We start from the raw sequence: 14293 nt of genomic DNA, 5'->3' as shown, positions 1-14293 counted from the left end.
AATTTATTGATTTCAATGTGATTTCTTTGTGTATACTACTGCACAAGGACAAACTCTAAATATGGTCAACTTATTTTTTAAATATCTCGTGTCTCGCTCTTTCTTTCTTTCTCTCTCTTTCTCTCTCTCTCTTTCTCTCTCTCTCTCTCTCTATCTTTCTTTCTTTCACTCTTTCTCTTTCTTTCTTTCTCTTTCTTGTGAATAAAAGAATTTAAAAGAGACGATAATATTAAATTATATATTTATTCTTTACTGACATAACTTATTGAACTTATATATGCTTAACGAGATAAGAAAAGAAATACTATCAGATGTACATTGTTGATTTCAAAGATTAATATTTATTTTTAATTCCATCTTAAATAAACGAAAAAAAAAAAGTTGAAAAAATCTCAAAAATATTTAGAGACACGTAACTATAAATATCATTCCTTTTCTTGTACTACTATTGGAGGCCTCTTGCCATAACTGCTTAGACCCAATAGAGAGTACAAGATATTAATGCAAATATATCTAAAACAGCTACATACAAAAAAAAAGTAAAATAATGTGCTTTGAAGCAATAATAATACTAGAAATTACATATACACATACATACATATATACATATATAAATATATATACATATATATTTTCCCCTAAATTTGATAATGATAAAACTGTATGTGCATATTTAAGGATAAAAAAAGATATAAAGCTCATTTTGTTATTATCAACATACTTAGATATATATTATGGCAATGAACTAAAAAACATAATACTGAACATGTTGCTCTGTTGAATGTACATAAATAGATGTATTTTACAATTGTAAATACTGTAGACCTACCAGTTAACTTCAATGCATTTTAGAATAAAAATAATAAAAAAGTAACTTTCAAGTTAAAAACATATATCATATGTAACATTTGAACAAAGTTACTTATTGATTATGGCGCAATGTTTTTGTATATTTGTACATCTGATTTAATGATTTAATAATAAATTTTCAACTTTTTTAATCTATCGTTCGCGTTATATGAAGTTATTGTTTATAGTATGTATGTACAGTTGAATTTATAACTATATAATTGCGATTTATATCGTTTATCAGATACAAGTATTGTTTAGTTAAATACATGTAAATAAACATTTTATAATTAACTACAGTTATGTTTTATTGTGCTAAGTTACATTATTTAATTACGTCCTTTCGATTTACTGTAAAAATATATAGAACACGTTGGTAAGCATTGAAAACAAAATAATATACCGAATATCATAAAATCTAATAAATAATTAATTGCCTAATATATAATGGGTATTACTAGATAATTGTGATTATAATTGGTAATATTCTTTCCTCAATTGCGTCATAACTTGTCTGTGGGTGTGAGAGTTTTGTCTTCCCTCCAACAACTTCGTATTTGTTTCCAAATATCTAACATAATTTCCTTGTATCTCTCAAAATTAAGATTCTGCTATGTATTCACAGACTTGCATTAAAATATTACCTTTGCTCTATCAACAAAAATATTTCAAAAAAGATCTACAATGGTAAAAATAGATAGTACAACAATTTATGGAAATATCTTACTTGTAATTCAGAATTAACCCTTCGTACCGGTTGTCTTTCGTATGACAGTCATTACTGTTGTGATGAGAGAAAATCTCACGCTATTGCGCAAGCGCCAAGACCGAAATTTCAAATTTGCGCAGGCGCAAAGAGCGAAATTTTAAACTTGATGAACTAATTCGAAGTGATATAATTCTATTATATTTTACTAGAGTATTTTATTTTTTAAATAAAAATGATCATTTTGGGTAAATAAATAATAATCACAAAATTTTTTTATTATGCAATTAATTTATTGTATTAACACAAATTGAAAGAAACATATTCTCAACAGATTAGTAATGATTTTTTGAAAACATTGGACATAAATTTTTTTTTTAATAAATAATAATAATTAACGTTTCTTAGTTTAAAATTACGCTAAATGTTATCAACAATCAGTAAACAAACTTTAGTCATAAGTAAATCACAATGTTTTGAGAATTGTAACATTTTAATTAAGCACTAAGTAATATATTTTCATAATTACATATAGTTCTTTAGCTTAAATAACAAAGTTTAAGTCAACTTTAAAAAAAATTCTAATGACATAAACAAACAAATAATTTTCTAAAGAAAACTGCGTTTCATAAATAGAAATTAAGTTGACATAAAATTTTTTCTTCATAAATTATAATTAAATTATATTTGTCTACTAATAACCGTAATAATATCAGACTTTGTCTTTTAATTAAAGTTTAATTTCAACATTTTAAGTAAGAAAATAGGGTCAATGTTTTAAACATTGTTACATTTTAAGTACTTAGCAATATTCTTTGGTAATGACGCATCATTTTTTGGTAAAAGTGACCAGATTTATATAATATTGCATTTTTACCTAAAAACTAAATTACAAGTCATCCTTGGAAATCAGATTCAAATCACAATCAGTACAATATCTCACTGTATGTTGATTGCACAGTGGTGTATTGCAAGATGAGCAGCTTTTAGTTGTGTAACTATTAGCTCTGCGTGGACAATAACAGCACAAACGACGACTAGACACATGCGTTTGTTTTTCTGGTTTAATATTACCAATTTTTAAAATAGCAGATCGTAATTCTAACTTCAAATTAGGCAACTTACTACGAAGGACTAACTGTGGTTGCACTAGTTGAAAAAACAGTTGACGTAAAAATTCTCTTCGAACAATTTTCTTCCCCACATTTTCTTCGTAAATAATTCTTGAGTTTATCCCAGCAATGTTCAAGATTGCGTAAAATACAACCATGGCCATCGACGCGTGTCACGAGCAACGTTGTAATCTCCTTGAAGCTGATCAACAACATCTACGCCAGCTTTTGTCTTATTATAAAAGGTGATAATCTCTGGCTTCATTTTTTCTCCAGTACTATTGTCAATGCTCGCTGAATTATGCATGGTGGAATACATCAAAACATTTTTTGATTTTTTTGGTATGTACGAAACTACCATGCTATTGTCAGTAAATACAAATTTACTGCTACATATACTCCGATTCTTAATTTCTAACAATTCTCGTGGGAGTTCACGCTTGTTGCGTCGAATCGTTCCAACAATAGTTGTTTTGTTTTTCAACAAATAATTAGCGAGAGGTACGGAGGTAAAATAGTTATCACATGTGATATTTCTTCCTGTATTAAGTATCGGAGCAGTTAGTCTTTTGACAACATCAATCGCAGAGTTAGATTTTACATGTGGACCTGGTAGCTGTTTACCACAGTAAATTTCCATGTTGTACGTGTAGAATCGTTTAGAGTCAGCCATGGAATAAATTTTTATTCCATATCGTGCAGGCTTATTCGCAATATATTGACGAAATTTACATCTACCACGGAAAGCTTGAAGCATCTCATCAATGGTCAAGTATTCACCTGGAGTATAATTCTGCTGGCAACGCTCAATGAAACTATCTGAAAATTCTCGAATTGGTGCTAAATTGTCCACTTTTTTGCGTTCCTCGCGGTCATTGATATCATCAAATTTTAATACTGATAACAAAGTGCAGAATCGAGACATAGACATTACAGCACGATAACAATCAGGAGCCGTCCCATCAGTGGCCCAAAGCTCTTTCAAATTAACACGAGAATCTTTGTGAACACTAAGCATATATAACAATCCAATCATAGCATTAATTTCTACACAAGACGTTGGTTGAATATCAGTTTTATTTTTCTTCGACGAGCGTAGTTTTTCCAAAAAAATGTTGGTATGAGCAACAATTTGTTCAATAGTTTCAGCCGGTAAAAATAAATTCCAACAATCTTTTGGTGTTTTTGAATTTTTTGTCAGTTTTGTAGGTCCAGGCAAACCAGTGACAATATTATGTTTTTGAGTCCGAACCTTCGGATTAGGAGGATCACTGAACCACCGAGTACTTTTATCCTTGCCGAGAACATATTTGGTATTGACAGCTTTATTTTTTACTGACTTATTGTTATTCGTATCTGTATCTGTATCACTGTCATCATCGGAGTCTGCTGCTGATTGTTCTGTTTCAGAATTATGTTCACTGTGTTCTGACTCACCATCAGACATAATATCGAGATCAGAAAGATTTTCCTCTTCAGACAGTTCGTCGTCAGAATCAAAAGAGAATCGGCCCATGTTTCTTAGCTTTGCACCTGTCAAAAGAAAAAAATAAATTTTTTTAATTTAATACATAAATTATATTAATAAATGTAAGAATAAAAGATAAAAAAAATTTTGATTTGATTTTTATGAAAAGCGAAAAAAACAATAAATTATATTTCTAAAGTGCTATAATTACATTTTTTGATATTTTTTGTACATTAAAATATTTAAACATCCTTATTATTTATAAAAAAATCATCAACACACGTTTGTAGGTTACATATGTTTACATGTCAAAGTAATCAATTAATTCATGTGAAAAAAATAAATTTTTAAATTTACTTACTTATTTAATGCTTAAAAAGATTGTGTCACTTAAAATTAATTACAATTATAATTAATTATCACATTTTTATATTTTTAAAATATTAAAACAATAACAACAACAGCAGCATAAAAAACACGAAGTATTTATACACATATATATCTAATTTCAAAGATGGCGACTAAAAACTACGGAAATAACCGAAGTATAACGAAGCCATCCGAATAGCGTTTTTTTTTATCAACGACTTGACTGAAGTGATGAGAGAAATTCTCACAGCTATTAATAAATATTTTTATTTTATTTATACTTTTGAGTTTTTAATAAAGTTTTTTTGGTTATCCTGTAAAGCATAAAATTCTGTGAAGGTAAAAAATTTTCAAATGGTCATTCCATTTGAAATTAAAAAGAAAAAAAAGTTTTAAAATGAGCGTGAGAGATTCTCTCTACGCAACTGGTACGAAGGGTTAAATCAGTTTTTTCAAATAAACAGATGTCTAATGAATAATCTTAAATTCACAAAATAGTTTCATTTCAATGCTTTTAATTGTTTACAACATTTAGCAACTATAGCGATAATCAAATAAATATTCCATTTCACGTAAAGTAAAAAGTTCAAACGTGTATTAATGATATAACAAACAAAATGATCAAAAATAATAAGACTCTCTATTATCTTACAAAGAAAAATGTGATATGTAACTTATCATTTTTCTATTTGAGCAAAATAATGTACAATTTCCATCGTTGCCTATAACTATCAATCACTCTTCCAAATTGTTTTTTAGTCAATTATTTAAATGCTAGCTACACTTTATTTTAAATTTACATGCAGCATCTTTTCACGAGCGACGACAATAATGCGGAAGTAACAGATCGACGGATACACACATCATACAAAAAATAAAAATAATTTCGTTGAAATCGCGTTGATAAATATTTAATTTATCTTTAATGGACAAAATGAATATCATTTAAAATCACTTACTATATTGTATTCTTTCTTCCATTTTCTTTCGATTATAAAATCAAGAAGAAAATTGAAGTACAATTACTGTCGAACAAAACTCTTTTTAATAACTTTTCAATAATCTATAATATTTTGAATTTATAATAATAATTTTATATGCACCATATTAAAAAGTCTCAATGGAGTTGCATAAGAATTATTACATTTCTGTCCCTTTTTCTTGCACTCTTCACGGCTATCTCTCTCGAAAATTTTTAATGAAAATTCTTGAAATTGAAATTATTATATATCATATATTTTATATAAGTTCATTCACTAAATTTAAGCAATGAAAAATTGTATAAAACATTGCGATATATCGTTTGGTATCATCAATTTTAAATTCATTTAAATTAAATTAATTAATTAGCTTAGCTTCATATATTCGCATAACTTTTATTAATAGAAATTTAGTATTTTCGTTGTCATACGTATTTACAACTGTTTGAAATTTTAGAAAAAACATCCGATGTCATGGATGTTATTAAATGTTATGCTGAAGCTGGTGTATATGTGAGAGCATTAAAATTGGCTCATAAAGTTGATTCAACTTCTGTAGTTACTTTAGAAAAAGAATAGGAAATGCATTTAGCCGCAAATGGTCATTACGATGCTGCAATAAATCATTTTATCGTAGCCGAAGAAATTGTTCAATACCAATATAATTGGAATTACTAGATAATTGTGATTTTAATTGGTAATTTTCTTTTTTCAATTGTGTCACAACTTGTCTGAGATTTTTTGCTTCCTCTGACAACTGCGTATTTTCTTCCAAATGTCTAATATAATTTTCTCGTACCTTTCTTAAGTCCGTTATGTATTCGCAGGCTTGCATTAAAATATTACCTTTGCTCTATCAACAAAAATATTTCGAAAAAGATCTATAATGGTCAAAATAGATAGTATAACAATATATGGAAATATCTTACTTGTAATTCAGAATTAACTTTCATATCTCCTTCGCTAATGCCATTTCCATTTACATTTTCTGGTATAAGTTCTCCTAATTTAAAGATCCAATTGTTGATCTTGTCTCTTCTACGCTTCTCTACTTCGTTATGTGTTGCTCTCCTCTTTTCGTCTCTCTAGAGAAAAATTGTACAAAAACTTTGAATACCATTTATTGACTGAGATTATATAAGGAAACAGCGTAAAGTAACAGTTATTACCAATGTCTTACCTTTTTAGCACCCAGAACAAGATTTTCAGATGCTTCTATTTGCACTTTCGCAACACAAGGCATTACATTTCTTGTAGAGTCTGAGGTAAGCATTTCATTTCCATTACTAAGTAGATATAACTGTCCATTTAATGGAGAAGTCAAAACTTGTACGGTATTATTTACAGGAGTTTCTATGGACAATTCACTATTCTCCAATTGATTATCGCTAACTTGTACTACACGATAAGCCACAGTACTTTCATCTCTATTTATCTGACATAATTGATACTGAACATTGTCATCCTCTGATTTAATTTCTTTATTACCATCCATATCTATTATTTCAGCTTCTGTCAAAACCATTTTGACATTGTCATGACAAATAGTAGTTTCATCTGTACTAAAAAAAAAATCAAATTTATGGATTTCTTTGAATCAATTTTTCAAATAAACAGAGATATATAATGGATAACCTTAAATTCATAAAATAATTTCATTTTAATGTTTTAATTTTTCTCGACATGTGTGTGTGAAGCAACTATAACGATAATCAAATAAATATTCTATTTCACGTAAAGTAAAAAGTTCAAACGTGCATTATTGATATAACAAACAGAATGATCAAAAATAATAAGACTTTATGTTATTTTACAAAGAAAAATGTGATACGTAACTTACCATTCTTCTATTTGAGCAAAATGATGTACAATTTCCATCATCGCTTAGAACTATTAATCACTGTTTCAAATTATTTTTTAGTCAATTATTTTAATTCATAGTTATAATTTATTTTAAATTTACACGCAGCATCTTTTCACGAGCGACGCAACGGAATAATGCAGAAGTAACAAATCGACCAATACACTTCATATAAAAAATAAAGATAATTCTATTGAGAGATCACGTTGATAAATATTTAATTTATCTTTAACGAACAAAATTAATATCATTTAAAATCACTTACTATATTCTATTCTTTCTTTCATTTTCTTTCGATTATAAAATCAAGAAGAAAATTGAAGTACAATTACTGTCGAACAAAAATCTCTTTAATAACTTTTCAATAATCTTTAATACTTTGCATTTACAATAATAATTTTATATGCGCCATTTTTAAAAGTCTCAATGAAATTGCAAAAGAATTATTACATTATAAGCAATAAAAAATTGTATAAAGCGTTACGATATATCGTTTATCAATGTAAAATCATTTAAATTAAATTAATTAATTAACTTAATTTCATTTTTTCGCATAACTTTTATTAATAGAGATTTTGTATTTTCTTTGTTATACGTATTTACAACTGTTTGTATGAGAATGTTGCTAAGCAACCGTATATATACATTCAATGGCTTTAACTCATCGTATTTTTGTAATATACGAATAACGCTGCTTTTTAAAGTGAAATTTACTTTAACAATAAGTTATGTTACTTAAATATTTAGGTACAATTGTACCATCACAAGTAGGTTATCTCAGATGTGTATTTTATTATTATTTATAAAATGAAATTATATGATAACATGCATTTTATTTTTTATATCTTTTCTATTTATAGGATTGTGAAAATAGAGTTATTAGCATAGTTTGGTCACCTAATAATCAAAAGCTTGCTGTCGCTTCTACTGATCGTTCAATCTATTTATTTGATGAAAATGGTATCATGAAAGATAGATTTTCTACCAAGCCTGTGGAACCAAAGGCATATAATATTTATTATTAATAATATATATTAATTATTTCTTATATCGGTTTAAAAAGTTTTTAAGAAAATGTATAAATAATTTTTATTTCAGTTTGGTAAGAAGAGTTATCTCGTTAAGGGTATTGCATTTTCTCCAGATTCGATAAAAATAGCTGTAGGTCAGACCGATTGTATGATTTATGTCTATAAAATTGGTGAAGAATGGTAATCAAAAATTTGTTATATGTTTTACATATCATTATCTTTATTAGATGTCGCACTACAAACATATGTGTCACTTATAAAAATGTTTCATAGGGGTGAAAAAAAAGTTATATGCAATAAATTCAAACAAAATTCAGCAGTCACTTGCTTAGTCTGGCCTACAGAAGGGCCAATTATAGCTGGTCTCGTAGATGGCAAAGTCCGTGCTGCATTCATAAAAACTCATAAAGTACAAACCTTGTATACGGCAGATGCTATGACAATTGCATTGGCTACAAAGTAACACATTTGATTATATAAATATATAATACAATAAAAATAAATAATACAATATTCTAATTACTTTAATCTTTCTTTTAAGTATTAGAGGAACTGGTTTTCTATCAAGTCATGCAGACGGTAGTATTATAAGATATTATGTGGCGGATGACGGAAATGTTGAACCTTCGGGGCGTGTATGCACTCACAATGTACCAGCTTATGCTTTAGCCTGGTCTCAAGCTCATATTATGGCAGCAGGTTGTGATAAGAAAATAACGTTTTATGAATCTCATGGAAAGCTTCTTAAAACTTTTGACTACAGCAAAGATAGTAACGAAAAAGAAATGACTGTTGCATGCTGCAGTCCTAGTGGGCAAAGTATTACAATCGGTTCATGGAACAGAATAAGAATATTTGATTGGACTCCTCGTCGAGCAATTTGGGAAGAAGCAAAGATTAAAGAATTGCCTAATTTCTATACAGTAACAGCATTGGCATGGCGCAAAGATGGTTCTAGATTAATTATTGGTGGATTGTGTGGTACTGTTGAACAATTTGAAACTATATTAAGACGTACTCTTGTTAGAGGAAGTCACGAGGTAGCATATGTTGGTCCTAGTCAAGTTATTGTTCGTCCATTAAATGGTACAAGTCAACCAGTTGTAATTAGATCACGTACTGGAAATGAGATAGAAGATGTAAAGGTGTTAGGTCGAAAAGACAATAATATTGTAGCACGCACATCAACAACATTATTAATTACCGACATCGAACAAAATCTTATTAGCGAAATACCTTGGGAAGATAAAAGCAATAATGAAAAATTCTTTTTCGAATATCCTGGAGTTTGTTTGATATTTTGTGCTGGTGAATTAATGGTTGTTGAATATGGTAAAAATGAAATACTTGGATCTGTGAGAACTGAAGCAATAAATCCACATGTTGTTAGTATAAGAATTAATGAAAGACATGTGCCTGGTATGGCAGACAATAAAAGATTAGCATATCTCTTAGATCCGCGAACAGTACGTATAATTGATTTCGTAACGGGTATTACTATCAGCATGATAACACATGATGTACGAGTCGATTGGTTGGAATTAAGCGAAACAGGACATAGACTTTTGTCACGAGATAAAAGAGGAAGATTATGGTTGAGTGATGATCAAGGAGGTAAAACTTTGTTATTAACGGGAGTTGGTTTTGTATCTTGGGTACCTGGAAGCGACGTTGTTGTAGCACAAACAGGTCAAACATTAGCAGTGTGGTATAATGTAGATGCTCCAGAAGCAGCAACTCTTATACCTATTCGTGGTGATGCCGTAGATATCATTAGAGAAAATAATCAAACCTCTGTGATAGTCGAAGAAATGGGTAATGGAGTATCTTATCTACTCGATGAAGGGCTGATTGAGTTTGGTACAGCATTACATGATAATGATTTTGGAAGAGTTGTCTTGTTTTTAGAAGAATTAGGTGATACCCCGCAAGCTGAAGCTATGTGGGAAAATGTAGCAAGAAATGCAATGGCTGCTAGAGAATTATCAATCGCATCACGATGTTATGCTGCTCTTGGAGATGTAGCTTGTTCGAAATTTCTTCAAGAAATAGTCAATGTTGGGGAAAAATATCAAATAGAGACGGGCAATGATTCATTGACAAGTCCAGATTGTTGGGCTATGCTGGCAATATTGAATGGAGAATTGAAAACTGCAGAAGTTATTTATTTAGAACAAAATGAATTAGATAAAGCTTTAGATATGTATCAGAAATATTGGCATTGGGAAGATGCATTAAATTTGGCACAAAGTCGTGGTTGGTCTGGTTTAACAGAGCTTAGAGATCGTCATTTAGGATGGTTACTTGAAAATGGACAAACAGCCAAAGCAGCAGCTATAATGGAAACAGATAATCCACAACGTGCAATAAAACTTTATTTAGAATCTCGTAGACCAGGACGTGCAGCTAGACTATTACTAGTTAATAATGAATTACTAGAAGATACAGCAATTATTAATGAAGTAGTACGAGCCTTAAAGGCAACTGATTTGATGGAGTTAGCAGGAGAAATTTTAGAAAAGACATCCGATGCTATAGATGCTATTAAATGTTATGCTGAAGCTGGTGTATATGCGAGAGCATTAGAATTGGCTCGTAAAATCGATCCAACTTCTGTAGTTATTTTAGAAAAAGAATGGGGAAAGCATTTAGTTGCAAATGGTCATTACGATGCTGCGATAAATCATTTTATCGAAGCTGGAGAAACTGCTCTTGCTTTAAATGCAGCTATTGATGCTCGACAATGGAGAAAAGCATTACAAATAATGCAAGTAATCGAAGACGATGATCCACAAATACAAAAGCAATGTGAAAAGCTTGGCGAGTATTTTGAATCGATAGGAGATAAAAATTTAGCAGAAAGTTTATTTTTACGAGCACTAAATCCTAGAAGAGCCATTGATACTCATATCCAATCTGGTAATTGGAATCGGGCACATGAAGTAGCCACAGAATATATGAATAAAGAAGAAGCTAATGAGGTTCTTGTAAAACATGCAGAGACCTTAGAACAAACTGGTGATTTGCGGCATGCTGAAACACTCTATGTTGCAATTGGAGAATATGATTCTGCAATAGCAATGTATAGAAAGGCTGGTCAGCGTAGTGACATGATAAGATTAGTTGCAAAATATAGACCAGAGTTACTTCAAACTACTCATGCCCATTTAGCACGTGAATTGGATGCTGCTGGAAAACCTCGGGAAGCAGAAGAACACTTTTTGGGAGCTAATGATTGGCGAGGTGCTGTAGCGTCTTATAGATCAGCAAATATGTGGGAAGATGCTTTACGTGTTGCAAAACAAGCTTCTGGTGAAAAGGCTGCTCAACAGGTAAAAATATATAAGATAGTATTAATTGCATATATATTACTAATATCGCCATTTCATAGGTGGCATTAATGTGGGCACGTACATTGGTACCAGAATTAGGAGCTAGATTATTAATGCGTTTAACATACTTTGAAGCTTGCCTTCAAATAGCATGCGAAGCTGGTCTATTCGATTGGGCTTTGGAAATAGCAAAATATGGTACATCGGATCAAAAGAAAGAAGTTCATTATAGAAAAGCCATGGCATTGGAAGATGAAGGAAGATTTTCAGAGGCAGAAAAAGAATTTATTCAAGCTGGAAGAGCCATGGAAGCTGTGCAAATGTATATACATACTCGAGATTGGGAAGCTGCTGAAGACGTAGCACAGTCTCATATTCCAAACGCATTAAATCAAGTTCTTGTTGCAAGAGCTACAGAAGCAGCAGAAACACAGGATTACAGTCTTGCAGAATCTCTTCTTTTGAGAGCGCACAAGCCAGAAATAATAGTAGATCATTATAAGGTAATAAAATCTTGTAATAAAAGCTCACTCTTTCTATTAAAAATCATCTTAATATATATATTACACCTTTTTGATTGATTATATAGAAAGCTGGTATGTGGTCAGAGGCATTAAGAGTATGTAGAGAATATTTACCAAGTCAAGAGGCTGCACTTCGTAGAGAATTAGGACAAAAAAGTGCAGGTATTGATGGATTGAATGCCTTAGAAGAAGCTCAGAAGTGGTTAGAAGTTGGAGAAATACGTGCTGCATTGGATATTCTTATCCTAGATCCACAAGCGTCGAAAACTTCTTTAACTCGAGCAGCTGATATTCTTCTTCATCAAGCTGATCCAGAAATAGCTATAGAAATTGGTGGAGATTTAGGAGCACGATTATTTGATATTGGTGAACATGCTCTTTCTGCTCAGGTAAATTTTTATCTTAATATGCAAAGTGGCATATACATAAATTAATTAACAATTATTTATTCCTTTATTGGTTAGAATAGTCGTTATTTGAGGTTATGTTGCTTTTTTAGTAATTCATAACTTTTAAAAAGTTCTTCCAGAATTGGATATAAAATAAATAAATAAATACAAATGTGTTACCTTTTTAATAATTTAACATTTGTAAATTATACTTGTTTATAATAATATGCATTCTTGTCAAAACTGACTTATTTATGAGTCAGCTTTTTATATAATGATGATGATAATAATAACAATAATAATAATAATAACAATAATAATAATAATAATAATAATATACGACTTAAATTTATAAAATATGTAAATAAAGTCGATGTTTTTATGAACACAGGTATTTTTACAAGCTGATAGGATTAGAGATGCTATAAACGCTTTAGCTGCTGTAAACGAATGGGAAAGAGCACGACGAATTGTTAGAGAACTTGCCCCAGAATTAGAACCATATTTGGAAGGAAAGTACAAAGATGCTATTATAAGAGACGGAGAAATCGACAAATTAGTAGAAGTTGATACTGGAGCTGCTTTAGAAATTTTAGCACAGAAAGGTCAATGGGATCAAGTATTTGAAGCAGCGAGTATGCAAAGTCCCGAACTATTACACAAATATGTCGCACAACGTGCGGCCCATTTACTAAAATCTCATTCACCAATCCAAGCTCTTCGACTTTACATGCAATACGGTGCATTACCAATCCCCCAATACTTCAATCTTTATCTCAAATTATCAGAAACAATTCTCAATTCTGATGAAACTTATAACGAGTATAAATATTTGTCACAATTACGAAGCGTTTTGTATGAATTATGTAAAAGTTTAGATTTATCTACTGCAAGTGGTTTGAAATTTCGTAAATATCTCGAAGCAACCCATTATTCAGCAGTTAGATACGGATGCCATGAATTTTCAGGATTAACCGGAATAATAACAAAGACCTCTATTACACTTATCCGTTATTCAGACATTTTGTTACCCGATCGTTGTTACTATAACGCTGGTATCGATGCACGATCTAGTGGACTAACGAGCGAAGCTTTCATATTCTTAAATCATTTTCTTGATCTTGAGGAATGCATCGAAGAAGGAGACAGCAATATTCTCGATGTAGATGATCTCAGAGTAACTGATTTTCCCTTGGAAGTACCTTTACCAGCTACTTTAAGTATGACTAAGGAACAACGGGAAGAAGCTAAAGAATGGGTTTTAGCTATTTCTATGGATCAAAAAGTAGAACAAGGTTTGCCGATTGATCAACGTGGCGTTTATATTGGTTCTTTGACTAGTTCAATAAGTAATTCAATACCTTTACAAGAATGTACGTTAACGGGATATCCGATTCGTGGCCCGGTGATTAAATTCGAAAAAAGTAACCGTGTAACCGATCGTGACGATTGGACTAAATTAGTTAATGTTGCTCGACAAACATCATCCGATTCGCCATTGAACGACATTATTTTATTTATACAAGATTGGTGTGGTGCCGTTCCAACTTATTCGTTTTAAAAAATGTACATATTTTATATAGATGTTAATATACATACCTGTGTGTTTAATGTAAATGTATTTTATTATACTGAATATTATTTAATAAACTATATTAAACTTTTCCATAGA

At 30.4% G+C, this 14293-nt stretch overlaps 3 protein-coding genes and 2 long non-coding RNA genes across 6 annotated transcripts; 1 reads left to right on the top strand and 4 right to left on the bottom strand.

Annotated features, from left to right (window-relative positions):
* Window positions 1-1131: 1131 nt before the first annotated feature.
* On the bottom strand, window positions 1132-1720 carry LOC122521218. Its single transcript, XR_006304689.1, has 2 exons — window positions 1577-1720; window positions 1132-1500 (listed from the first exon to the last, which is right to left on the bottom strand). It is a non-coding gene; the product is annotated as an uncharacterized LOC122521218 (long non-coding RNA).
* A 1080-nt stretch (window positions 1721-2800) lies between these two features.
* LOC122520929 (piggyBac transposable element-derived protein 3-like) lies at window positions 2801-4514 on the bottom strand. The gene is made up of 2 exons (XM_043641252.1): window positions 4497-4514; window positions 2801-4200 (listed from the first exon to the last, which is right to left on the bottom strand). The coding sequence occupies exon 2, from the start codon at window positions 4181-4183 to the stop codon at window positions 2801-2803; it is 1383 nt and encodes a 460-aa protein (XP_043497187.1). The 5' UTR covers window positions 4184-4200; window positions 4497-4514.
* A 1061-nt stretch (window positions 4515-5575) lies between these two features.
* Window positions 5576-7554, bottom strand: LOC122521217 (upstream stimulatory factor 1-like). Of its 2 annotated transcripts, none has more exons than XM_043641746.1 (4): window positions 7325-7554; window positions 6665-7046; window positions 6414-6569; window positions 5576-6337 (listed from the first exon to the last, which is right to left on the bottom strand). In XM_043641746.1, the coding sequence occupies exons 1-4, from the start codon at window positions 7363-7365 to the stop codon at window positions 6113-6115; spliced, it is 804 nt and encodes a 267-aa protein (XP_043497681.1). In that variant the 5' UTR covers window positions 7366-7554; the 3' UTR covers window positions 5576-6112. The 2 variants fall into 2 exon arrangements, with proteins under 2 accessions (XP_043497681.1, XP_043497682.1); XM_043641747.1 differs by having other exon boundaries at window positions 6665-7041; window positions 7325-7553.
* Window positions 7555-7909: 355 nt separating this feature from the next.
* Window positions 7910-14289, top strand: LOC122520721 (intraflagellar transport protein 172 homolog). The gene is made up of 8 exons (XM_043640946.1): window positions 7910-8112; window positions 8206-8349; window positions 8444-8556; window positions 8650-8835; window positions 8918-11708; window positions 11768-12211; window positions 12298-12621; window positions 13013-14289. The coding sequence occupies exons 1-8, from the start codon at window positions 8074-8076 to the stop codon at window positions 14180-14182; spliced, it is 5211 nt and encodes a 1736-aa protein (XP_043496881.1). The 5' UTR covers window positions 7910-8073; the 3' UTR covers window positions 14183-14289.
* Window positions 8577-13093, bottom strand: LOC122520726. Its single transcript, XR_006304609.1, has 4 exons — window positions 12802-13093; window positions 12347-12553; window positions 12043-12166; window positions 8577-8828 (listed from the first exon to the last, which is right to left on the bottom strand). It is a non-coding gene; the product is annotated as an uncharacterized LOC122520726 (long non-coding RNA).
* Window positions 14290-14293: the final 4 nt, after the last annotated feature.

This window comes from Polistes fuscatus, unplaced genomic scaffold (assembly GCF_010416935.1).
Source record: "Polistes fuscatus isolate 324 unplaced genomic scaffold, CU_Pfus_HIC Scaffold4, whole genome shotgun sequence".
In the NCBI taxonomy this organism is placed as follows: domain Eukaryota; kingdom Metazoa; phylum Arthropoda; class Insecta; order Hymenoptera; family Vespidae; genus Polistes; species Polistes fuscatus.
This window is presented reverse-complemented; position numbering and strand designations above follow the sequence as displayed.

Bases quoted from the DNA above. Each gene is read 5' to 3' on its own strand.
- LOC122520929 (XM_043641252.1), bottom strand. From the start codon at position 4,183: ATGGGCCGATTCTCTTTTGATTCTGACGACGAACTGTCTGAAGAGGAA.
- LOC122521217 (XM_043641746.1), bottom strand. From the start codon at position 7,365: ATGATGGAAATTGTACATCATTTTGCTCAAATAGAAGAATG. The intron at 7,047-7,324 runs GTAAGTTACGTA...TTTTTTTTTTAG, and splicing joins TTTGCTCAAATAGAAGAATG to TACAGATGAAACTACTATTT. The intron at 6,338-6,413 runs GTAAGATATTTC...TTTTGTTGATAG, and splicing joins AAGTTAATTCTGAATTACAA to AGCAAAGGTAATATTTTAAT.
- LOC122520721 (XM_043640946.1), top strand. From the start codon at position 8,074: ATGTTACTTAAATATTTAGGTACAATTGTACCATCACAA. The intron at 8,557-8,649 runs GTAATCAAAAAT...AATGTTTCATAG, and splicing joins TATAAAATTGGTGAAGAATG to GGGTGAAAAAAAAGTTATAT. The intron at 12,212-12,297 runs GTAATAAAATCT...TTGATTATATAG, and splicing joins TAATAGTAGATCATTATAAG to AAAGCTGGTATGTGGTCAGA.